The following is a 24,478-nucleotide window of genomic DNA, read 5'->3' as shown; positions in this document are numbered from 1 at the left end:
CGCCACTAATTTTTTGTATTTTTAGTAGAGTCGGGGTTTCACCATGTTAGCCAGGATGGTCTCAATCTCCTGACCTCGTGATCCGCCCACCTCAGCCTCCCAAAGTGCAGGGATTACAGGCATGAGCCACCGCGCCCAGCCGGGAAGTTAATTTTTAGTTTTTAAAAGTTCTATGGTATTTATTGAAGTTTATGTATTATGACTATAACAGCAAAAAATGCACATTACATTTCTTTAAAATGCTAGATTGAGTATCATTTAAAAAAAGAGAAGGGATACTTAATACTATCATACTAAGGGGGAAAGAGATTGGAAAGAAGAGGACTCAGTAGAAAACAAAGATGTGAAGTAGGAGGAAGGCCCGCAAGGCAGCCCCAGCTGCTGCTGGGTCTGGTAAAGTGAAGACTGGGGATGAATCAATGGATTTAGCAACACAGGGGACGCCCGTTACCTTGAGAAGTACAGCGCCAGTGGAGGGGTGAGGGAAGATGTCCAAGGGTGTCGGAAGGAATGAGGGACAGGAGTTGCAGGCTGAGATGGACGGCTCTTCTGCAGCATTTTGCTGAAAAGGAGCAGTGAAGGGAGCTGAGGCTGGAAGAGGGGGGAGGTCAGGAGCGCATTCGTGGTGCAGGGGACATGGCACTGATGTTCATCCATGGGGACGACGGTGGAAAGGGATGAGGCGTTGGCTGCAGAGGAGAGGGGATGACGAACTGTGTCGGACAGGGCGGTGCACCTTGGCAGTAGCCAATGTGAAGGTTCTAGAAAGGCTAGTAGGTGTGTTGGTGGGAGTTTGGGGAAGTTCTTTTTTTTCTGGGGTGAAAGGGTCCCCCTCTGTCTCCCAGGCTTTAGTGCGGTGGTGCAAATACGGCTCACTGCAGCCTAGACCTCCTGGGGTCAAGCAGTTCTCCTGCCTTGGCCTCCTAAAGCATTGGGATTAGAGGCGTATGACACTGTGTCGGGCCAAGAGAGTTTATTCAGATCATCTTTCTTTTGTTACTTTCACTTTCTCATAAATAACTGAACGAAGTCAATTGGCCCTTTAAACTCTATGTCAGGAAAGTCAGATCACAGCATGCACTTTCTGTCCGCCACGTTCCACAGGCAATGGTCTTGCCAGAAGGTAAATAGTCTATACTTTCTCCAGCCTACAATAGCAACTTTCTCATGACCCCTCCTGCTGCATGGTTCCAAAGTCAATGCCATATTTAAAAATTTTTGGGGCCAGGCGCAGTGTTTCACACCTGTTATCCCAGCACTTTGGGAGGCTGAGATGGGCAGATCACCTGAGGTCAGGTGTTCGAGACCAGCTTGACCCACATGGAGAAACCCCATCTCTACTAAAAAAAATACAAAATTGTCAGGGCATGGTGGCTCACACCTGTAATCCCAGCACTTTGGGAGGCCGAGATGGGGGGATCACAAGGTCAAGAGATCGAGACCATCCTGACTGACATGGTAAAACCCCATCTCAACTAAAAATAAAAAAAAAAATTAGCTGGGCTTGGTGGCACATGCCTGCAGTCCCAGCTACTCAGGAGGCTGAGGCAGGAGAATTACTTCAACCCGGGAGGTAGAGGTTGCAGTGAGCTGAGATTGTGCCGCTGCTCTCCAGCCTGGGTGACAAGAGCAAGACTATGTCTCAATGAATGAATAAATAAATAAATAAATAAATAAATAAATAAATAAATAAGCCGGGCATGGTGTTGCATGCCTGTAATCCCAGCTACTCGGGAGGCTGAGGCAGGAGAATTGCTTGAACCTGGGAGGCGAAGGTTGCAGTGTTGGCCTGGCGCAGTGGCTCATGCCTGTAATCTCAGCACTTTGGGAGGCTGGGGCGGGTGGATCACAAGGTCAGGAGTTTGAGACCAGCCTGGCCAATATGGTGAAATCCCGTCTCTACTAAAAGTACAAAAATTAGCTGGGCATGGTCGTGGGTGCCTGTAGTCCCAGCTACTCGGGAGGCTGAGGCGGGAGAATCTCTTGAACCTGGGAGGCAGAGGTTGCAGTGAGCTGAGAGTGCATTACTGCACTGCAGCCCGGGTGAGACAGTGAGACTCTGTCTCAAAATAAAAAAATAAAAAAAAAAAAGAAGGCCGGTCACAGTGGCTCACACCTGTAATCCCAGCACTTTGGGAGGCTGAGGTGGGCAGATCACAAGATCAGGAGAGCGAGACCATCCTGGCTAACATGGTGAAACCCCATCTCTACTAAAAATACAAAAAATTAGCCAGGTGTGGTGGCAGGCGCCTGTAGTCCCAGCTACTTGGGAGGCTGGGGCAGGAGAATGGCGTGAACCCGGGAGGTGGAGCTTGCAGTGAGCGGAGATCATGCCACTGCACTCCAGCCTAGGCGACAGAGCGAGACTCCATCTAAAAAAAAAAAAAAAAAAAAAAAATTATGGCAGTATCTCACTTCTGAGCACCAATTTCTGTTCCAATTATTATATCTATTGCTTCATAACAAACCACCCCAGGCCAGGCGCGGTGACTCACGCCTGTAATCCCAGCACTTTGGGAGGCTGAGGTGGGCGGATCACCTGAGGTCAGGAGTTCAAGACCAGCCTGGCCAACATGGCAAAACCCCGTCTCTACTAAAAATATGAAAATTAGCTGGGCATGGTCATGGGTGCCTGTAGTCCCAGCTACTGGAGAGGCTGAGGCAGGAGAATTGCTTGAACCCAGGAGGTGGAGATTGGAGTGAGCCGAGATCGCACCACTTCACTCCAGCCAGGGCGACAGAGTGAGACTGTCTCAAAAGTAATAATAATAATAATAATAATAATAATAAACCACCCCAAAACTTAGTGGCTTTAAACAACTATGTATTTTCTCATGATTCTGTAGTTTAGGATGGGCTTAGCTGGTTGGTTCTGCTGTTGTTGGCTAGGGTGGTAGGTTGTGTCAATTGTCACCATCAAATTCTCCCCTCCACGTGAATGTGTGTTGCTCCTATGACTTTCTTTTTTTGTTTGTGTTGTTTTGAGATGGAGTCTCGCTCTGTCACCAGGCTGGAGTGCAGTGGCGCGATCTCGGCTCACTGCCAGCTCCGCCTCCCGGGTTCACACCATTCTGCTGCCTCAGCCTCCCGAGTAGCTGGGACTACAGGCACCCGCCACCACGCCCGGCTAATTTTTTGTATTTTCAGTCGAGATGGGGTTTTACCATGTCAGCCAGGATGGTCTCGATCTCCTGACCTTGTGATCCACCCGCCTCGGCCTCCCAAAGTGCTGGGATTACAGGCGTGAGCCACCGCACCCGGCCTAATTTTTGTATTTTTAATAGAGGTGAGGTTTCTCCATGTTGGCTAGGATGGTCTCGATCTCTTGACCTTGTGATCCACCCGCCTCGGCCTCCCAAAGTGCTGGGATTACAGATGTGAGCCACTACACCCAGTCTTGACTGTTTTTGTTTTGTTTGTTTGATTTTGAGATGAAGTCTCACTCTGTCACCCAGGCTGGAGTGCAGTGGCGTGATCTCAGCTCACTGCAACCTCCCCCACCGAGCTCAAGTGATTCTCCTGCCACAGCCTCCTGAGTAGCTGGTATTACAGGCATGTGCCACCACGCCTGGCTAATTTTTGTATTTTTAGTAGAGATGGGGTTTCACCATGTTGGCCAGGCTGGTCTCGATCTCCTGATCTCAAGCGATCCGCCCGCCTCGGCCTCCCAAAGTGCTGGGATTACAGGCATGGACCACTGCGCCCAGCCTGTTTCATTGCAATTCTTCCAGTTAACGCAAGCTGTGGGCCAGCCTAGGTTCCAGGGGCAGCCCCCCTGGTGGGAAGAGCAGCAGGGATGCAAAGGTGGGCGGAATCTTGGAGGAGGAAGCACCATGCCCTAGGAGGGAGACTGCTGAGGTAGAGGAGGGTTTTGGAGGAGGAACCACGAGACTGACACATGTTTACCACACTTTTCTTTTCCCTCCCTCCCTTCCTTTTTTTTTTTTTTTTTTTTTTGAGATGTAGTTTCGCTCTTGTCGCCCAGGCTGGAGTGCAATGGCCCAATCTCGGCTCACTGCAACCTCCACCTCTTGGGTTCAAGCGATTCTCCTATCTCAGCCTCCCGAGTAGCTGGGATTACAGGCGTGTGCCACCACCATGCCCGGCTGATTTTTTTTGTATTATTAGTAGAGATGGGATTTCACCATGTTGACCAGGCTGGTCTTGAACTCCTGACCTCAGGTGATCTGCCCACCTCGGCCTCCCAATGTACTGGGATTACAGGCAGAGCCGTTGCGCCCGGCCCACACTTTTCATTTTCTGTATGTTATTATGCTTTGACATCTTGGGGGCTTTACTAGTCAGGGAGATGCTGCCCCTCCCAGGGCTGGCTAATTCCCAGAGCTAGCAAACAACTTTATAAACACCAATCCAGAGCCCATATCCCCAGTCTCTTCCTGATCTGACTCTCACACCCCAAGCCAGCATTTCTCCTGCCCTGCATCCCCCAGGGACAGATACCAGACGGCTAGAGCCCCCTGCTGTGACCTAGAGTCTGCTGACATGATTCAAGCTATCTAATCCTAAACTTGCTCACACTTACCTACCCTGCTTTGTCCATTTTCACCCTGAGGAAAACACAAAAAAAGGCTCTGGGTCATGCTCTCTCCTGGCTCCTCCTGACCCTGGTACTTCCCCTTCTGGCCCTGCGTGGCATGGCAGGGCCCCTCCTCCTGAGAACCACGAGTACTAAATCCTTCCTTTGTGGCACTTGTCTTCTAGTCTGTCACTTTACTATACCTGATTCAAACAAAACCCAGGTACTTTTAGGATATAGGGCAGGAGGCTGGAAGGATTGCCTGTGTGGATTCGGAAGCACTGAGTTTCCACACTTGGAGATGGAGGGAATGACAGTGAGTTAGGAGCTAAAATCACCAAGAAATGAAGATGCCGACCAGAGCGAAGGTGGTGCTGGTGATTCTGAGACCAGGAAGCTTACACATGGTAGCTCCCAGGGTGGAGAATGGCCTGGTAGTGTTAGGAAGGAGCCAGGAGGGCCCCAACCCCACCTACAGACCCAGAGGTAGAGGGATCCTGCGAAAAGACATCTCTACACCCGAAAGCTCCAGGGGAAGCCAGGTTTTCATGAGAGTGCAGCTAGAAGCATGCTTGGAGAAGAAGAGTCTAATGACAGGGCGGTTGGTGCTTGTGGTGGTTTCTGGAACACAGGATGGGTGGGAGATAGGGTCAGAATCAAGGATGTGCAGAGTCCTGTGGGGCTTAGATTGTGGCTGACCTGGGATAAAGGCCACCTATGTTCTGTGTCCATTGTCTTCCATCTCAGTAGCTTGCAATACAGTCTGTCTGTCCCTTGCTTGAAACACTTTCTTTTTTTTCTTTTTCTTTTTTTTTTTGAGATGGAGTCTCACTCTGTTGCCCAGGCTGGAGTGCAGTGGTGCGATCTTGGCTCACTGCAAGCTCCGCCTCCTGGATTCACGCCATTCTCCTGCCTTAGCCTCCCAAGTAGCTGGGACTATGGCGCCTGTCACCACACCCGGCTAATTTTTTTTTTTTTTTAAATGTATTTTTAGTAGAGACGGGGTTTCACCATGTTAGCCAGGATGGTCTCGATCTCCTGACCTCGTGATCCGTCCACCTCGGCCTCCCAAAGTGCTGGGATTAGAGGTGCGAGCCACCGCGCCTGGTGAAACACCTTCTTTCTGACTTCTGGCATGGCCGACTGCCATTCGAGAGGGCTGTCCACAATCCTTGCCATCCCATGGCACCCTTCTCTCTTGTTCGGGAATTCTGCCTGTGCATAGCCTTGGCAGGAAAGTGTCTGGAGCATGGCCAGTTAGACCCACCTCCGGAAACATCGGAATCCTAAGGGAGTGAGCTGGGCCTGGGGCTTCAGGGCCTCTCCCAGCCTGGCCTGGGGGCCCCTCCAGCCTGTGAGACCCTTTCTCTTTGCTGGGGTGCCAGACTCCTCCTCCCTGACCTGTTACCTTCTACCAACTAGGGATGGCAACATTTTAGTGCTTGACTCCCAGGCTCATGCACGGAAGTACCTGGTCCATTGGGGATCAGTGGCACCTCAGACTCTGCATGTGATGACCCTTCCACCCCCAAACCATGTGTATCTAGGTCCGTCCTCCCCATCAGAGAAGGCCACCCTCTTCACCGGCTGTCCTAGAAAAACTCGCAGCACTGGGGCCCGCACACCCACTCCGTGGTGAGCTGGTCCTTGTCGAGGGACGCCTTCCCTCTCCAGGACTACCCAACGGGTCTCTCCCGCCTTAGGTCCCCTGGGTATTTGAGTCCCACCCCCCGCGGCTCACTCTCTACAAAGGGACCCTTTAAAAAAGATAAATGGGAGTGTGTTCCTCCTGGTTTCAAGTGATCCAAGTCCTCGCCCCACCTGGCCCCCGACCCTTCTGCTGCGGACCCCTGCCCAAGGGCCTCCGCCCAAGTGTGGCTCCCTTGGGCCCACACCTCATCAGGCCAGCAAGGAGGGGGATAGCGGGGGGCGGGGCAGGTGCTGGGACTCCGGGCAGGTGCGGGGAAGGCAGGGGGCGGGGGGGGGAAGGGGTTGGGCGATGCAGGTGTTGGGGGGCGGGACAGTTGCGGGGGTAGGCAGGTACCGGGAAGGCGGGAGGGCGGGCAGGTTCCGGAGGGGCGCGACAGGTGCTGGGACGCGAGGTAGGTGCGGAGAAGGTTGGGGGTGCGGGGCAGGAGCTGGGGGTGGGGGTTGAGGCGGGGCAGGTCCTAGGCGGCGGAGCATCCCCGCCCAGGACGCCCGCGCGGCCCCGTGACGTTTTTCCGCGACTCGGGGTGAGGGAGACCCCTGGGCGGGACGGGCGGAGGGTGGGGGCGGAGGAGTGGGTTCTGCCCGCAGCAGAGTGCGGCGGGGAGACCTTCCCAGTCTCAGAGCTCGCCTCGGCCCCGCCCCCAGCCCCGCCCCCCGACGGAGACGCGGCGGTGACTCCCTCCGTGGGGGACGCAGGGGACGCTTGCGCCTCAAGTCCCTTAAGCGGCGCCCGACGCAGCGCAGCACCTACCCAGCCGGGACAGGGCCAGGGCCGGGGATGGATGAGCGCGGCCGGGGGGCGGGGCAGGGGTGGGGCGGCCGAGGCAGGGGCGGAGCTGGGAAGGCGAGGCAGGGGCGAAGGGCGGGGGCGGGGCGAGGGGGCTGTCAGAGGGGCGGGGAATAACGAGGGGGCGGGGCCACACGGACGGATGGGGCGGGGAATAGGGGCTGGGCCGGGCCTCCGAGCGGCAGTCCGCGGGCTACCGGGCGGCCGGGGGGCTGGGCGGGGCCGTGGGGCGGGGCAGGGCCTGGGAGGGGCCGGATGGGGGTGGGGGCCGGGATTGGGACGGATGGGGGCGGGGCATAGGAGGGGGCGGGGCCGGGCCTCGGAGCCGGGACTCGCGGGCGGCAGGCGGGGGCGTCACTGCGCGGCTGGCCGGTGAGGCCGCGGCATGGGGCGAGTGCAGCTCTTCGAGATCAGCCTGAGCCACGGCCGCGTCGTCTACAGCCCCGGGGAGCCGTTGGCTGGGACCGTGCGCGTGCGCCTGGGGGCCCCGCTGCCGTTCCGAGGTGGGCGCGGGTCCTCGGGGAGGGCCTTTGGCCGCACCTGCGCGGGGCCAGGGCTCCCGGAAGCGGCTGCCGTCGCCTGGCCCCGGGTTGGGCCCGCGGAGTCGCTGTCTTCGCCGCCCGGGACTGCTGGGGAGCGGGCTCGGCGGCGCCGGGGAGGTCCGGGCGGCGCCGCCCTTCCGCATCTGCCCTTCCTGCCCTCTCGCCGAGGGGCGGCGGGGTCCCGGCGGGGCCTGAAGCGGGTCCACTGTGGAGGACGCCCTGAGCGCGGGCGCACGCAGGCCTGCGACCCTCCCCGTCCGCGCTCGCACCTGCTGGGCTCCTTCCCGCACCCTGGCTCCCGGCGCAGGCGCTCCCGCTGCAGAGCCGCTCCTGGCCCAGGCGTGCGGTCCCGGCGGGGTGCAGACACCTGCTGCGGCTCCCTGCGCCCCCTGCCACCCGCCAGCAGGCCTCGCCGGCCCCCCGCCGAGGTGGACGCCTGGGCCTCGGGGACTGGGTATCGGGTTGCTGCAGTGGCCGCTGGCAGGGCGCCCTGGAGGTGAGGGCCGGCCCGCGAGGTGAGGCTGCCTCTGCCCGGCCCTTGGCTGTGAGTGCCGCGTCCCTGCCGGGGACTTCTCTACCTTGGCCTCCTGTGGGAACCACCTGGGCTGCTTGGCCTGTGCCACAGCCCCTGGACTTGCCGCTGGACCTTGACCGCTGGGCCCGCGCGTGGGTGACAGCACCGCTTTTGTGCCTGCTGAGAACCCACAGTCTCTGTTCTGTCCTCTCAGCCTCCTGGGACAGGTGATGGTGCTGTGGCCCTGACCCTGCACCGCCTGAGGCTGTGGAGCCTCGGAAGAAGCCGGGTGGTAGATGCTTCTCTCAGGCTCCTGGCCCCACTGGGCCTCCTGGGATGACCCCACAGCCTCCCTTCCTCTGTCCCAACCTTGAGTTTGGGGTCTGGGTGGGGGCAGGTGTGGCCGTGGCAGGGCAGAGATAGCACACACATCTCTTGGGTACAGGTGTGGTGTGTGGTGAGGCCGGCTGGATCCTGGCTGAGGGCTGTGCAGGACCCTGTCGTCCTTCCCCTGGCGTGGCCTGGGGTGAGCAGGCCATTGCTGACCACAGGGAAGGGACGGCCCCGCGGTGCGTGACTGGCCTGGGTGTGCAGGCTCCCCTGGCCTCCGGGTGGACGTGGTGGGTGGGTGAATGCTCACGCCTGTAATCCCAGCACTTTGGGCAGCTGGCCCAAGAGCCGAGGGAGCACTGGCTGATGGTCCTACCTCACAGAGGCTGGTCTGAATGAGGGAGAAAAAGGAGCGTCGTGAGCTAAGGAGTAGGAGATGGGCCCTGATGGGCCAGAGAGCACATGATTCAGGCTGCTGCAAGTGAGGTGGGAGGGTGTACCGGGGCCCCCGGGGGTTCCCCCCAGCCCTGCCTGGGATGGGAACGGAAGGACCATGGTTTCTTTTCCTCATTCAGAGGATGCTTGTCAATCCTGCTAGGAGCCAGTAGGGAGGCCCTCAGACCCCAGGAGGACAGCAGCCCTGCCTGGGCCCCAGGGCTTGCTCACTTACTCTGCCGATGAGTGTCGGTGACAATCAGCACCCAGCCGTGAGGACACCGGCTGTCTCAAGGGCTGACGCGGAGGGAGGCCTGGGAGGGAGCAGTTTTCTGGAGCTCAGGCTGGCCCAGTCCAGGGCTGGGGGTCAGGCAGGACCACTTCTTGTTCTGCTGTTACTGGGATGGGCGACCAGGGCCGACAGTGGTTCTCGGAGCACTCATGGTGGGCCCGATGCAATTCTCTCCACGTGCCACGGGCCAGCCTCAGTAACCCTCAGCGCCCTGGCAAGTGGCACGGTTGTTACTCTCATGATACAGATTTGGAAACAGGACTGGGGGAGTGGCTTACAGGTCACAGCTTCTGTGGCAGGCGTGAGTCCTTTGGGATGAGGATGAGGAGTGGGTGGGTCTTCATGGTCCAAGTGCAGGTGGTGCAAGGGAGGGGCTGCTGAACAGGTGGGAGCCCCAGCTGGAGAAGAAAGTTCCAGTGGTCACTTGAGAACGCGGCCCAGTCATGATCTTCCTTAGAGTCAGAGAGGCCTGCAGCCTCCAGCAGCTTGTCCTTGCTTGTGCATCTGAACACAGGAAACATTTTTTATTTTTATTTTTTTAATTTATTTTTTCGAGACGGAGTCTCCCTCTGTCGCCCAGGCTGGAGTGCGCCGGCGGGATCTCGGCTCACTGCAAGCTCCGCCTCCCCGGTTCACGCCATTCTCCTGCCTCAGCCTCCTTAAGAGCTGGGACTACAGGCGCCCGCCACCACACCCGGCTAATTTGTGTATTTTTAGTAGAGGCGGGGTTTCACCGTGTTAGCCAGGAGGGTCTGGATCTCCTGACCTCGTGATCCGCCCGCCTCGGCCTCCCAAAGTGCTGGGAACCATTTTTTAAACCTGCATAGGGGAGGAGGGACAGGGCTTGCAGGGCCCCTGCAAAGAGGTGCAACGTTCAAGTCCAGAAGGCGGAAGAAGTCACACTCTGACTAGGGGACTGCCACTGAGCCACTCAGTCCAGCAGCCAAGCCCTGCCTGGTGGCTTTCCTGTTGCGAAAGGCTCGGTTCCCTTCAGCCTGTTCTGCCATCACAAGCAGTCTGCAAGCTGGAAAGAAGAGGGAGCGGGGTCGTATGCCTCCAGCAGCAGGGAGACCCCTCACAATGGACCCCATGTATTGCTCTGGCTTCTCCGTGGGCAGAACTGCATCCTGTGGTCCTGCCTGATTCGATGATTTGAAAAGGCAGAAACATGGCCGCTGCCATTGGCCTGGCCAGTGAAAACGGGCTCCCTGGGAAATTCACCCAGCCTGACCTGAAGCAGTTGCTGAGAGGCAGAGGAGCAGCTCCAGGTGTTTTGGCAGGGAAGCAGCTGGCAGCTGTGCGGGAGCCCCTTGCCTCCCGTGTTCTTACTGAGGAGTGTGTGGGGCAGCTCGGAACATGTTTCACTTTGGACAGTGGTTGGAGGCTGCTTACTCTGGCAGAGTCATCTCAAAGAGCCTTGGTGTATGTGCAAAACGGGGCCGTCTGCATGGGCGTTGGGAAGATCACAGAACCTGGACTCTTAGGATGACCCAAGGGTCAGTTGCATACTGTTTGTTTTTGTGGAGTCAGATGTCCCATGACGGTTTTCGCGATGCTTTGCTAGTATGAGCAGTGGTGTGTGAGGCTGTCGGTTAAATACCATGAGATTCAAGCGGAATTCTGGGTCTCCTGGTATGCACAGGTAAAATTACAGTAGACCTGTCCCACTCTTTGCCAGAACCTCGTACTTGTATGCAGTTTGACTGGAATAAGGGCTGTTTGTGTTCCACCTCCCTCCAACGTGTGTTGAGACGTTTATTTATTTATTTATTTACATTGCTCTTGTTATCCAGGCTGGAGTGCAGTGGTGCAATCTCAGCTGCTCACCGCAACCTCTGCCTCCCTGGTTCAAGTGATTCTTCTGCCTCAGACTCCCGAGTAGCTGGGACTACAGGCACGCGCCACCAGGCCCAGCTAATTTTGTATTTTTAGTAGAGACGGGGTTTCTCCGTGTTGGTCAGGCGGGCCTCGAACTCCCAACCTCAGGTGATCCGCCCGCCTCAGCCTCCTAAAGTGCTGGGATTACAGGCGTGAGCCACTGTGCCTGGCCCCAAGACATTGATTTTATTTGAGATGAGGTCTCACTTTGTCACCCAGACTGGAGTGCAGTGGTACAATCTTGGCTCACTGCAACTCCTTCCTCCGGGGCTCCCACCACAGCCTCCTGAGTGACTGGGACCAGGGGCACGCGCCACCACACCTAGCTAATCTTTGGTAGTTTTGGTAGAGACGGGGTTTCACCGTGTTACCTAGGCTGCTGTCACACTTCTGGCCTCAAGCAATCCGCTCGCCTTGGCCCCCCAAAGTGTTGGGATTACAGGCGTGAGCCACTGCGCCCAGCTGTGTCAAGACATTTAATATTTGTCAATCTGATGGATTGAAATGGTAGGTCATTTGGGTTTTCCCTGCAAGCTCCACCTCCCGGGTTCACGCCATTCTCCTGCCTCAGCCTCCTGAGTAGCTGGGACTACAGGCGCCCGCCACCACACCCGGCTAATTTTTTGTATTTTTAGTAGAGACGGGGGTTTCACCGTGTCAGCCAGGATGATCTCGATCTCCTGACCCCGTGATCCGCCCGCCTCGGCCTCCCACAGTGCTGGGATTACAGCCTGAGCCGCTGCGCCCGGCCGGGTTTTCTGTAATTTCTAGTGAGGTTGGACATCTGTTCCAGTTACCTACTGCTACGTAAAAGTCGCGGTCACCTCAAGTCAGACACCATTCTTAAACAATTAACACAACCATTTTATTATATCTCACAGCGTTGTGGGTTAGGAATCTGGACAGTGAGGGCAGGGTTAATCTTCAGTTCTGTGCCACCAGCTGGGATCACTTGAGGGTACTTGGCTGGCATACGGGTTAGTCTGTGGACCACTGCCCCCTTTCCGGCATCCTCTGTGGGTTCCAGCATTTTTCTTTTTTCTTTTTGAGATGAAGTCTCGCTCTGTCACCCAGGCTAAAGTGCATTTGTGCGATCTCAGCTCACTGCAACCTCTGCCTCCTGGGTTTAAGTGATCCTCATGCCTCAGCCTCCCAAGTAGCTGGGATTACAGGCGTGCGCCACCATGCCTGGCTAATTTTTGTATTTTTTTTTTGAGATGGAGTTTCACTCTTGTTGCTCAGGCTGAAGTGCAGTGGCACGATCTCGGCTCACTGCAACCTCCGCCTCCCAGGTTCAAGCGATTCTCCTGCCTCAGCCTCCCTGGTAGCTGGGATTATAGGCATGTGCCACCACGCCCAGCTAATTTCGTATTTCTAGTAGAGATGGGGTTTCTCCATGTCGGTCAGGCTGGTCTGGAACTCCTGACCTCAGGTGATCTGCCTGCCTCGGCCTCCCGAAGTGCTGGGATTACAGGCATGAGCCACCGTGCCTGGTCTTTTTTGTATTTTTAGTAGAGATGGGGTTTCACCATGTCAGCCAGGCTGGTCTTGAACTCCTGACCTCAAGTGATCCACCTGCCTTGGCCTCCCACAGTGCTGGGATTACAGGTGTGAGCCACTGCACCCAGCTGGGTCCCAGCATTTGCGGGATTCAAGGCGGGGATGTGCAGTCTGTCAGGAGTGTTAAAAGCACAGCAGCATTTCCAGTCCCCAGGCCTCCTCTCCTTGCTTCAGCCACGCCCACCCTCCTCTGTGCCTGCTCATGCCCATGTGCTTCTGTTGGGCTGTCTGCTGGTCCACAGGAGGATTACTGGTGTTCCGGATTTTCAGCATGAAGACAGTATGGGGTCTGGCCCGAGGAGGGCCTGGCTAACACAGCATGGATTCAAAATCAGAGCAGAGCTGGGTACCGTGGCTCATGCCTGTAATCCCAACACTTTGGGAGGCTGAGGCAGGTGGATTGCTTGAGCTCAGGAGTTTGAGACCAGCCTGGACAGCATGGCAAAACCCCGTCTCTATAAGAAAAACAAAAAAAACCCAGGTGTGGTGGCACGTGCCTGTAGTCCTAGCTACTTGCGGGGCTGAGATGGGTGGATCACTTGAACACAGGAGGTTAAGGCTGCAGTGAGCCGAGATCGTGCCACTGCACACTAGCCTGGGCGGCGGGAGTGAGACCGTGTCTCAAAAACAACAACAACAACAACAACAAAACAAAAAATGGACTGAGGTTGGGGTGGCAAGGCCGGGCTGGAATGGAGGCTGAGGCCAGGCCCTGGCAGCGCCCAGGGGGTAGAGGGCGTGCAGCAGGAAGCAAGGGCCACCCTCAGGGATGGGGGACTGGGCCTGGCAGCTGCCGAGGGGTAGGGCAGGATGCATATGGAGAGCCACGTGGGGCTGCGGCTGAGCCAAGGATTGTGAGAGGAATCCTGCTGCTCTGGGTGGCAGGCAGAAGGCCTGGGCCACAGGTGGGGCCTGCTGGGGAGACCACAGGTGAGGCAGGTATGGCTGACCCTGGGCGCTCGGCACACCGGTACTCCTCCTGCCTGGCTGCTCCCTCAGCAGGTGTCAGAGTCTGAGTCACCTTTTCCTCACGTGACCCCCACCAGGACCAGGCAGGGAGGTGGCCATCTTTGGCCCTGACTCAGCCCTGCAGGAAGAAGAGGGGCTGGAGGTGCAGGTGGCCTGCCACTGTCTCCCCCAACCCCTGCCCACCTGGGTCTTGTGCTGTGTGTACTTCTGCGTCTGTCCTCCCTTGTGACCAGCTTCTGCTGGACCTGATTGTCCAGCCATGATCTTCTGATCATCATGGTTTCTGGACACACATCTGTTGGACTAAGGAATTTGTGTTCCTGGCCACAGACCAGTGCCACCTCTGCCTCAAGCAGTTCCTGGTCTGGGCACTCCCCCGGGGAGGCCGGAGAGGACTGAGCCGTCTCCTCATGCAGAAAGTCAGCCCCGCTGGGCAGTGCTCACCCAGGAAGTAGGGCCCCACCCAACGGTGTGCTGACTGTGGAACACTGTGTCTGCCTAGGCGGGTCTGGCCACATTCCTGCAGCATGATGGTTGGCAGTTAGCTTCCTGGAGTGTGGACGGGTCCTTCCCTGCCTGACTGACTTGTCCACAGGGCAGCAAGAAGATGCGCCCCTTGGTGTGTTCCGAGTGTCTCCTGTAGGCAGCTGAGCTTTCGCAGGTCTGGCTGGGAGCCAAGGTTACCAATCTGGGGGGTAACCCAGCCATCATCTGGATGAGCGTTGGGGTCTTTCTGCTCTGGATTGCAGGGCAGACGTCATTTTGTGCTGGTCAGGCCCCTCGCCAGCCTGATTCCCTTGGAGCCCCCCAAGACAGGAGATGGGCAGGAGATGTCCTCTGAAGTGGCATGGGCTGCTTGCTCACTGGCCTTCCCAGGACCCTGCCCAGGTGGTGCTGCTTGGCCCCAGGTCGAATTCCTGTGCTGGCAGCAAGCAGGGGCCTGGGCCGTCGGCTGGCTGGGGCTCATGCAGCCATCCCCTTTGCAGCCATCCGGGTGACCTGCACAGGTTCCTGCGGGGTCTCCAACAAGGCTAATGACACAGCGTGGGTAGTGGAGGAGGGTTACTTCAACAGTTCCCTGTCGCTGGCAGACAAGGGTAAGTTTGGGAGCCAGTTCCCGAGTGGTGACCCCTGGGGGCAGCCCTTGGAGTGGGGCCTGTCTGTCCTTCTGTCCTCCCCCTTTCCTAGATCTGCCTCTTGGATCTGGCACTGGCCCATCTTGTCCCAGGGTTGTGGGCCCTGATGGCTTTCTCATAGGCGCTGGGTGGCTGAAGGGGCCACCTCCCCCTTGTGCTGGATTTGGGTGGGCTCTGACCCCTGGCACAGCTGTTTCACCCTTGCCCCATTCCCAAACCACTCTCCTGTTCAAGCCAAGCTCTTATCCTCAGTCCTTCACCCAAGCCACAGCCCTGTGCTGCTGTGGCGCTGGTGACTGAGACAGGGAGACCCAGTGTGAGCTGGTCAGCTGCGGTGCCCACTCTTATCCTGGCCCTGTGGCCACCTCAGGCCACCTCAGGGGGGGACCGCCCCCCACCTCCCTCCTGTCTCTGCAGGGAGCCTGCCCGCTGGAGAGCACAGCTTCCCCTTCCAGTTCCTGCTTCCTGGTGAGAGCCCAGCCTGGACAGGCCTGGTGATGACCAACTGGTCCTGGGAGGTGGGCTCTGCAGGGTGGAAGGCAGCCAGGTACCAGTGCCTGCTCTCTCCCCAGCCACCGCACCCACGTCCTTTGAGGGTCCTTTCGGGAAGATCGTGCACCAGGTGAGGGCCGCCATCCACACGCCACGGTTTTCCAAGGATCACAAGTGCAGCCTCGTGTTCTATATCTTGAGCCCCTTGAACCTGAACAGCATCCCAGACATTGAGGTGAGAATGGCACAGTGACCTCCTTGGTGGGTCCCCACCCTCATGGAGGCTGGGGAAGAGCTGGGCAGGCACTGCTTCATCCCAGTGTCCTGTCCCCAGGTGAGGTGAGGGGGGCCAGGGTCTGGAGGCAGTGGCCTCTTTGCCCTGAGCTGACTGCTGATGTCCAGGGGCAGGGCGTGGCAGGGCTGAGGGGCCTGTCCCAATGCCACAGGGATCCAGCCTGCCCACACCTGCTAAGCCCCTCCCTGGCCCTCCCCCCAAGCAACCCAACGTGGCCTCTGCCACCAAGAAGTTCTCCTACAAGCTGGTGAAGACGGGCAGCGTGGTCCTCACAGCCAGCACTGATCTCCGCGGCTATGTGGTGGGGCAGGCACTGCAGCTGCATGCCGACATTGAGAACCAGTCAGGCAAGGACACCAGCCCTGTCGTGGCCAGTCTGCTGCAGGTCAGAGCCCCCGCCAGTTGCCTGGACCGGCCTCCTGGGGTGGGCTGGCAGCCTGCGCAGGCTCACAGGCTGGTCCTTCCCCAGAAAGTGTCCTATAAGGCCAAGCGCTGGATCCACGACGTACGGACCATTGCGGAGGTGGAGGGTGCGGGCGTCAAGGCCTGGCGGCGGGCACAGTGGCACGAGCAGATCCTGGTGCCTGCCTTGCCCCAGTCGGCCCTGCCGGGCTGCAGCCTCATCCACATCGACTACTACTTACAGGTTTGGTGCTGCTGGAGGCTGGGTGGCCTGAGGCCTAGTGGCCTCGGCCCTGGCCCCTCATGCCCCACCTCAATCCTGTCCAGGTCTCTCTGAAGGCGCCGGAAGCTACTGTGACCCTCCCGGTCTTCATTGGCAATATTGCTGTGAACCATGCCCCAGTGAGCCCCCGGCCAGGCCTGGGGCTGCCTCCTGGAGCCCCACCCCTGGTGGTGCCTTCCGCACCACCCCAGGAGGAGGCTGAGGCTGAGGCTGCGGCTGGCGGCCCCCACTTCTTGGACCCCGTCTTCCTCTCCACCAAGAGCCATTCGCAGCAGCAGCACCTGCTGGCTACCTTGAGTTCTGTGCCTGGTGCGCCCGAGCCCTGTCCTCAGGATGGCAGCCCTGCCTCCCACCCGCTGCACCCTCCCTTGTGCATTTCAACAGGTGCCACTGTCCCCTACTTTGCAGAGGGCTCCGGGGGGCCAGTGCCCACTACCAGCACCTTGATTCTTCCTCCAGAGTACAGTTCTTGGGGCTACCCCTATGGTGAGTCGACAGCCAGGGCTTGGCAGGGAGGGGACGCCAGGAGCCCCATGCAGACCCTGCTTTCTTCCCGCAGAGGCCCCACCGTCTTATGAGCAGAGCTGCGGCGGCGTGGACCCCAGCCTGACCCCTGAGAGCTGACCCCGTGCTGCCTTCTCCAGGCAGGCCTGGCCTCTGCCCTGGGACTGGGGCGCCCAGGGCCTCGTGCCTTCTCTCTCGGCCTAGCCTGGCCCACTCAGGACCTGCCCAGCCTCTGCCAGCTCCTCTGGCATCCGCCCTCTTCTCCCTGGGGCTGGGGTGGGGGTGGCAGGGAGCTGGGACCTGGAGAGACGACTCCTGTAAATAAAACACTTTATTTGTAGAGCTGGGCCTCACCGGCCTCGCCTTGGGCACCCTCCAGCCTCTGGCAGGGCCTGACCCTGACCCCAAACTGGGCTCTGCTCATGCCAGGGCAGACCCTGCTCTTCAGGTGCCCCCTACTACCCTGGGGGTGCGCTCAGGCTACCATGCCTGGGTGGAGCCGCGGGGCTGGCTCCCTTTAACAGAGGACGGGGGCTGGCGCTGGGCCTTCCAGAGCCGCCTAAGGACACGTCCTTGGAGCCCGGCTCATGAATTGGGGCCTCACGCAACCTTGGTGTTTGGTTAAATTTGTGCCTTGGCTCCTGTTGCGTTTAGGCACCCAGGTTCCAGGCGGTGTGGTGTGGACCTCCCCTGCTGAGAAACCCGCTGGCACGTGGAGGGGCTTGCCCACGTCCCTCCGACAGGAGACCCTGCTCCCTGGGCCTCGGCCCCTGCTGGCACCACTGCCAGGCCTGGCTCTGAGGGACGCTGCTTCTCCCCTGCCCACGTCTCCAAGGCCTGAAAGGCAGGGTTCTGTGGAACAGCATTTCCCAAAGGGGCATCCTGCAGACGTTCCAGCCCCAGGGGAGGCCCCGTGATGCTGGCTGGCCTGCCTGGAGGGTGCTTCCAGAAACAACGGAGGTGGTGGTGAACAAGGCTCTGGGTTCAAATTCCAGTTCTCCTTTAGGGCGAAGGGGTGACTGTGGCTAGGTTTGTCAGTTACCTTATCTATAAAATGCACAGGACCAGGCCGGGCACGGTGGCTCCCTCCTGTAATCCCAGTACTTTGGGAGGCTGAGGCAGGTGGATTGCTTGAGGTCAGGAGTTCCAGATCAGCCTGGGCAACATAGTGAAACTCCATCTGTACAAAAAAAAAGAAAAAAAAAATAGCTGGGCATCATGGCACATGCTTGTAAACCCAATTACTCAGGAGGCTGAGGCAGGAGAATCGCTTGAACCCAGGTGGCAGAGGTTACAGTGATCTGAGATTGTGCCACTGTACTCCGGCCTGGGTGACAGAGCAAGACTGCCTCAAAAAATAAAAAAACAAAACCCCACAAAAAACTCAGGGGACTGTAGGGTACAGCCCCCCACCCTCATAGCATGACAGTTTATTTCTTGAACAGTCCAGAGGGGGCAGATCCTGGCCTTGTGGCAGAGTTGTCATTCCTACATAGTGGTTCCCATCCCTGGCTCCCAGATGGCTGTTGACAGCTTTCACCACTGCCCAGCCTAATGGTGGGACTTTTGAGGGACAGACTGGGAAATGGATTGTCACTTTTTGTCTCTGACCTGTCCCCTTCCTGTTGGAAATGTGGTCTTTAGCCAGGCAGTCCTGTACTTGGCTAAAATTTTACTAATTGTGGGACAGGCAGCATGAATATTGGAGAACAGCAGAAAGTGTACCGCAGGTGGGGTCATCTGTGAAGCGCCTCCTGGAAGCAGTGCAGTATGTGGTTGAAAGGAAGGCCTCCTGGGCTGAATCCCATCACTGCCTCTCACCACTCCCTTGCTTCAGTTCAGTCCCTTATAAAATGTGGGTAAGAACAGTGCCTGCCTCTCAGGACTGACCTGAAGTCTGCAGTGTTAGCATGTCACGTGCTGAGAGCAGCATCTTGACATAAGTGCTGAGGGGCACACAAGGGTAGCAGCTGATGGACAAATGGAGTGAAAAAGCTGCCTGCAGCTGCTTCCCACACCTTCACTTAGGGTGGATGTTTGCTTGGTGAAGGATTTTTCTTCACATTCTAACTCCCTTTATTCAGTCAACAATTTTTTGTTGTTGTTGTTGAGACAGAGTCTTGCTCTGTCGCCCAGGCTGGAGTGCAGTGGCACAATCTCAGCTCATTGCAACCTCTGCCTCCCGGGTTCATGCCATTCTCCTGCCTCAGCCTCCCGAGTAGCTGGGACTACAGGCGCCCAGCACCACTCCCGGCTTATTTTTTGTATTTTTAGTAGAGATGGGGTTTCACCATGTTAGCCAGGCTGGTCTCGATCTCCTGACCTCATGATCCGCCCACCTCGGCCTCCCAAAGTGCTGGGATTACAGGTGTGAGCCACCGCGCCCGGCCCAGTCAACAAATATTTTGTCTCCTGTACACCAGGTATTGTTCTAGGCACCATGGACTTACATTCTAGTAGGGAGACAATATTCCAAATCAGGATGTGGGAGAGTCACATGACACACACTGTGATGGAGCCAAGTAAGTCAACGAAGACAGGTATGGGGGGGCAGTATCATTTTAACTAGGGAGGAGAGGGAAGGCTTCCCTTAAGAGGTGATATTTCAACTCAAGGATGGTAAAGAGGGAAGCCACAAAGACACTCGAAATAAAGGTTTCAGGGAAGGGACAGACAGCAGGGGTGGCGGAGAGGTGGGTGCAGGGCAGGAGGGCCATGAAGGCGCTCGTGTCTCCTGCGAGGGCTCAGGGTGCTCGGCCTGTCATAAATGGACTTAGGCTTTGACAGAGCAGTTTAGCTGCCCTAAAGAAACCTGGGAAGGTTCCCTTGGCACTTGGGATTGTCCGTTTCCTTTTCTGTCTATGTGCGCTGTCTATGCTGGACTTGAGATAATTCTCCGGAGTCCGACTCACCAGGAGACTCGGGTGTCACCCAGATTGACCTTCAAGGCTCATTTCTTGTCAGTCCAGTACCCGTCCCCTCGGTTCACACGACCATCCAGAAACCTCAAATTCAGTCCATGCTTCTTGTTTTGGGTCTCGGGGCTGGGATAAGGCGGGCTGACCACCGCGGGGCATATAGATAGTTTCCGTGGTGCTGGGGGCGCTCTCCAGGGAAGGCTACTTGGTCTGCAGAAAAGGCCTTGACTAGTGCATACCTGGGCAGCAGGCCTATGAGTGGCAGCGAGAGCGGGGTAACCAGAGAGGGCACACCCCCCAACCGGAGCGCCCCCCAAGTTGGCATCTCCACAACTGCAGAACCTCCCCCATCAGGGCAACTCTCCCGATTGGGACACCGCCCCCAGGCAGACACATCCTCCTAGCAGAACACCCATGCTTAGCCGGAGCCGCTCCCCCGCCAGACACCTCCCCACCGGGAAACCCTCCCCAGTGGGACACCCCAGCCAGTCCAGGTATTCCCGCCGTTAGGGACACCCCCTCCAGCCGGAGCATACCCTCGGCAGGGGCATTCCTCCCAACCGAGGGAACCCCGCCGCAACGGGAACCTGCCTGAACCAGAGCACCCTCCCGCGCCGGGGACACCCCACAGGCGGCTCCCGCGCCAGGCCGCGGCCCAGGGAGTCAGCCTTCCGCGCAAGCCGGCGAAATCAAAGTGCGTCCGGGGTTAGAGGTCAGAGGTCGGAGCCGCGGGTCTTTCTCCTTCTTCGGCCAGCCCACCAGAACGTCAGTTTAGAATGAGACACGTGTTGAAAATGGGACGGCTACTCCCCATCCACTACTACGACTCTGGCGGGCGGGTTCTCCAGCTCCAGGTCTCCTACCCCGCGGGCGCGCGTTCCGGTTCCGGCCGCCGCAGGCCCGGCGCCTGGGGCGCCGCACGCCTGGTTCCAGTGCGCAGGCGCCGCACCGGTCGGGCTCCAACGCGCAGGCGCGGGCGCAGGCGCAGGCGCAGTCGTAGGCGATCGGCCCCGCCCCGACTCTGGGCCGCGAGGCGCGGGCGGGGCGATGGCGCGCGGGAGGGGCGGGGCCACGCTGCGGGCCCGGGCCATGGCCGCCGCCGATGCCGAGGTGAGCAGCGGGGCCGGCGGGGGGCGGCGCGGGGGCGGCGGGCAGCGGCGGAGGCGGCGCGGGGGCGAAGAACCGGGCGGGGCGGCGGCAGGCGGCCGGCGGGCGGGCGGGGCCCCGGGTCCCCCCGCCGCCGCCGCCGCCGCTGCCGCCGCCTCAGGCCGAGGCCGGGCCGAGGCCGCCGGGCGTCCGGCCCGCGCTCCCGCCGGGCGCGCTTTGTGCGCGGCGCGGGCCGGGCGGCGGCTGGGGGCGCGGGCGGGGGCGCAGGTGAGGGAGGCGACCGCGTACCTGCGCCCGCGCCCCCCACGGACCCCGTGCCGCCGCCGCCGCCCGCAAGCCGGATCTGCGGGGAGGGCCTCGGCCAGGGTGCCGGGGAGGTGCGGAGGACAAAAGGAAAAGTAGCGGGGCCGGCCAACTTTGGAGCGCCGGCCGAGGCGAGGCTGTCCCTCCTCTCGGAGCTCTTCCTTCGCTTCGTTGACCTTTCACTTTGTTCTGAGTAGGATGGCACCATCTTTAACGAAAAGTTGGCCAGTCCCGGCGTGTTTCTCCCCAGACAATGCTGCTCCAGCCCTGCTGGCTGTCAGAAGCAGGAAAGCACGCTCGGTGGGAAGCTTGCGGACTCAAGTTTATTTCCAAACCAGCAGCTTTAAAGGGCTCTCATGTAAAAAGTTCACATTCTTTTGTTAATGGTCTCGGCCTTCCCCGTGCTCATTCTCAAGGATAGTTTGTTTCCTTGCTTAGGAAAGGAAGCAGCGTAGAGATTAAAGTCTTGCGAGTGGACCACTGGCGTCCCTCTGAAGGAAAAGCAAGCAGGAGGTGGTGTGTCCGTGGAGATGCAGAAATAGTGTGGTCCTAGGGCTGAGATAAGGGACCGGTTTGGAGAAAACTGTCAGCGTAGAAGTATTTCTTTGAAATTAACTGTCTGGTAACAGTTGAGACTTCTAAAGCTTAGAAAGTTAAGGTGTAGTAAGAAGCCGTACAGTATCCTGGTGCATAGACTTAACACTGTATTTTAACTCAGGTAATGTATGGCCTTTTTGTTTATTTTTTTCCTGCATTTTTGGGGGGTGTTGAAATAAGTAAACTGGGAAGGTGCAGGGGAATTCTTAAATTCAATGCAAGGAGTTTTTGCTGAGTACCTGCAGCATTCAAGGAATTAATATTAGTCACTGAGAACAAAAAGCGAAATTAGAAAACTTCAAGTCACTTCTAGGCTTGTAGGGGAGAAGATGTGTAGTGATGAATTCTATCATTTATGAAGTACCCACTGGATCCCACACACTGTGCAAGACCTTTAGATTAGGCGCCTCCCTCGGTTTTCTTCACCCTGTGCAGCAGGTGTTGTTATTTCCTTTTTTAAATTATTATTTATTATTATTATTTTTTGAGACAGGATCTCCCTTTGTCACTCAGGCTGGAATGCAGAGGCATGATCACTGCTCACTGCAGCTTCGACCACCCAGGCTCAAAGGAATCTCCCACCTCGGGTGCTGCCACACCTGGCCAATTTTTTTGTATTTTTTTGGTAGAGACCGGGGTTTCACCATGTTGCCCAGGCTGGTCTTGAACTTTTGGACTCCAGCGATCTGCCTGCCTCGGCCTCCCTAAGTGCTAGGATTACAGACATGAGCCATTGTGCCCGTCCTGTTGTTTCCTGTTCAGCTGAGGAGGAAGGGTTAGATAACTTGGCCAGTCGGTTGTAGGACCAGCACTAGTACAGTGTTGGGCACGTAGTAGGTGTTTAATACATGACCGATGAGCAAATGGCTCCAGATGTCTCTGGTTCCATAGGCAGCCTTGAATAGAGGGCTTTACACACCTGATGAGAATGACAGCCTGTGTTGACTGAGCCCTGACTTGTGTCCACCCCTGCCATAGTGCCAGTGCCTTGCATGAATTCAATAATTTGAGTCTAGCAGCAACCTTAAGAGGTAGGTACTGTTACCTCCCTGTGTATAAATGAGAAGACAGGCGCAGTGAGGCCCAAGATTGAAGAGCTTGTGGCCAAGAAGATGGAGTTGCAGGTGGTTTGGCCATAGAGCTGATGCTTGCTAAACGTGTTATATCTGTGATGGTCATTTTAGGTTAATAAAAGCTCTGTTTTTAGATTGATGATTCTAAGGGTTTATCATCAAGGTGTATGAGAAGGTGAGGGAGCCCCTGTGTGTAGCGCAGCAACTCTGGCCTTCTGGACAGTAGGTAGGCATGTGATCACTGTTGTCACTAAACCTGGGAAATGATTCCTGGGTCAGGGTTCATTAATTGCCAAATGATTAAGGTAATAAAGCTGACACTGGAAACTTATCTAACTTCATTTCTTTTCCTTGATTTACAAAGATAGTCAATACATTTTCCTACCAAAAAGAACTGGCCAGCCGTGGTGGCTCATGCCTGTAATCCTAGCAGTTTAGGAAGCCGAGGTGGGCGGATCACTTGAGGTCAGGAGTTCGAGACCAGTCTGGCCAACATGGTTGAAACCCTGTCTCTACTGAAAATACAAAAATTATCTGGGCATAGTGGTGTGTGCCTGTAATTGCAGCCTGGGCAACAGAGTGAGAGACTGTCTCAGGAAAAAAAAAGAAAAAAAAACTACTGAGGTAGTTGAATATATCCTCCATTTCCCATTTGTGGATTAGTTAGTAAATGGGGCATCTTAGGGTTTAAATATGTCCAAGGTCACTGAGGATCAGATCCTAGGGTTCCTTTGACTCGAGGCTTTTGTCTCAGCAAAACGTCATCTTCCAGCAGGAAGGCTTTCTCAGGCAAGTAGCAGGGTGGCTACTATGTATCGCTTCTTTATTTTTTCTTTTTTAAAATAATGCAGGCACGTGCACATAATTTAAAAAATCAGTGCTAAAACACTTAAAAAAAAGCTGTTCTCATCTCCTGTCTTTCTTTTTTTTTTCTTTTTATTTTTTTCTTTTATTATTATTATACTTTAAGTTTTAGGGTACATGTGCACAACGTGCAGGTTTGTTACATATGTATACATGTGCCATGTTGGTGTACTGCACCCATTAACTCGTCATTTAGCATTAGGTATATCTCCTAATGCTGTCCCTCCCCCCTCCCCCCTTTTTTTTCTTTTTGAGAATGAGTCTTGATCTATTGCCCAGGCTGGAGTGCAGTGGCCCGATCTTGGCTCACTGCAGCCTCCACCTCCCGGATTCAAGTGATTCTTGTGCCTCAGCTTTCCTGGTAGCTGGGATTACAGGCGCCTGCCACCACACCTGGCTAATTTTTGTGTTTTCAGTAGAGATGGGGGTTTCACCATGTTGGCCAGGCTTGTCTCGAACTCCTGACCTCAAGTGATCTATCTGCCTTGGCCTCCTAAAGTGCTAGGATTACAGGCGTGAGCCACCGCCCCCGGCCGATCATCTTCTGTCTTTCTAGAGAAGAAGCAGCCCACTTGCAGCTCTTGAGCATTTACTTCATGTTTCTAAATATATGTTTGTATTGTCATGTCTTTATTCACCAATTTTAGGGGTCGACTATGGACTTCCATTAATGGTGAATTAGTGTAAGATTTAGATTAGAGAAGATTTTTGTTCTCTTATGTTCATCCTGCCCCAATCAGAATGTATGTTCTTGGCCAGGGCCAGCAGCTCATGCCTGGGAGGCCGAGATGAGAGGATCCCCTGAGCCCAGGAGTTTGAGACTAGCCTGGGCAACAGAGTGAGACCTTGTCTCTACTAGAAGTAAAAAAGTTAGCTGGGTGTGGTGGTGATATGTGCCTATAGTCCCAGCTACTTGAGGGGCTGAGGTGGGAGGATCACTTGATCCCAGG

The 24,478-nt window shown here is 56.9% G+C and overlaps 3 protein-coding genes across 31 annotated transcripts in view; 2 read left to right on the top strand and 1 right to left on the bottom strand.

The window, feature by feature from the left end:
- The first annotated feature begins 7,330 nt into the window (after positions 1-7,330).
- ARRDC1 (arrestin domain containing 1) lies at positions 7,331-17,008 on the top strand. 9 transcript variants are annotated; one of them, XM_034929668.3, is made up of 8 exons: positions 7,331-7,537; positions 14,541-14,651; positions 15,108-15,158; positions 15,263-15,417; positions 15,680-15,862; positions 15,947-16,123; positions 16,207-16,648; positions 16,722-17,008. In XM_034929668.3, exons 1-8 carry the CDS (start codon positions 7,420-7,422, stop codon positions 16,784-16,786), a joined length of 1,302 nt encoding a protein of 433 aa, XP_034785559.1. In that variant the 5' UTR covers positions 7,331-7,419; the 3' UTR covers positions 16,787-17,008. The 9 variants fall into 9 exon arrangements, with proteins under 9 accessions (XP_034785559.1, XP_034785558.1, XP_034785560.2 ...); XM_034929669.3 differs by having other exon boundaries at positions 7,349-7,537; positions 15,788-15,862; XM_063594067.1 differs by having other exon boundaries at positions 7,349-7,537; positions 15,629-15,862.
- Positions 11,866-20,515, bottom strand: LOC100967905 (uncharacterized protein ARRDC1-AS1). Of its 2 annotated transcripts, none has more exons than XM_008970153.5 (2): positions 20,176-20,515; positions 11,866-17,846 (listed from the first exon to the last, which is right to left on the bottom strand). In XM_008970153.5, the coding sequence occupies exon 2, from the start codon at positions 17,844-17,846 to the stop codon at positions 17,226-17,228; it is 621 nt and encodes a 206-aa protein (XP_008968401.1). In that variant the 5' UTR covers positions 20,176-20,515; the 3' UTR covers positions 11,866-17,225. The 2 variants fall into 2 exon arrangements, with proteins under 2 accessions (XP_008968401.1, XP_034785561.1); XM_034929670.4 differs by lacking the exon at positions 20,176-20,515 and adding an exon at positions 19,579-20,168.
- An 87-nt stretch (positions 20,516-20,602) lies between these two features.
- Positions 20,603-24,478, top strand: part of EHMT1 (euchromatic histone lysine methyltransferase 1) — a 226,910-nt gene continuing 223,034 nt past the window's right edge. For 12 of the 20 annotated variants that reach the window (XM_055117390.1, XM_034929675.2, XM_055117388.1 and 9 more), the window contains exon 1: positions 20,624-20,694. In XM_055117390.1, the coding sequence (XP_054973365.1) occupies positions 20,632-20,694 (63 nt within the window). In that variant the 5' untranslated portion in view covers positions 20,624-20,631. Of the gene's footprint in view, positions 20,695-24,478 lie in introns of all 20 variants that reach the window. The other 8 variants (XM_055117399.2, XM_055117396.2, XM_034929678.3 and 5 more) reach the window with 6 other exon arrangements.

Source organism: Pan paniscus, chromosome 11 (genome assembly GCF_029289425.2).
Source record: "Pan paniscus chromosome 11, NHGRI_mPanPan1-v2.0_pri, whole genome shotgun sequence".
Lineage (NCBI taxonomy): Eukaryota > Metazoa > Chordata > Mammalia > Primates > Hominidae > Pan > Pan paniscus.
The sequence above is the reverse complement of the archived record's forward strand: the minus strand, read 5'-3'. Positions and strand labels throughout refer to the sequence as shown.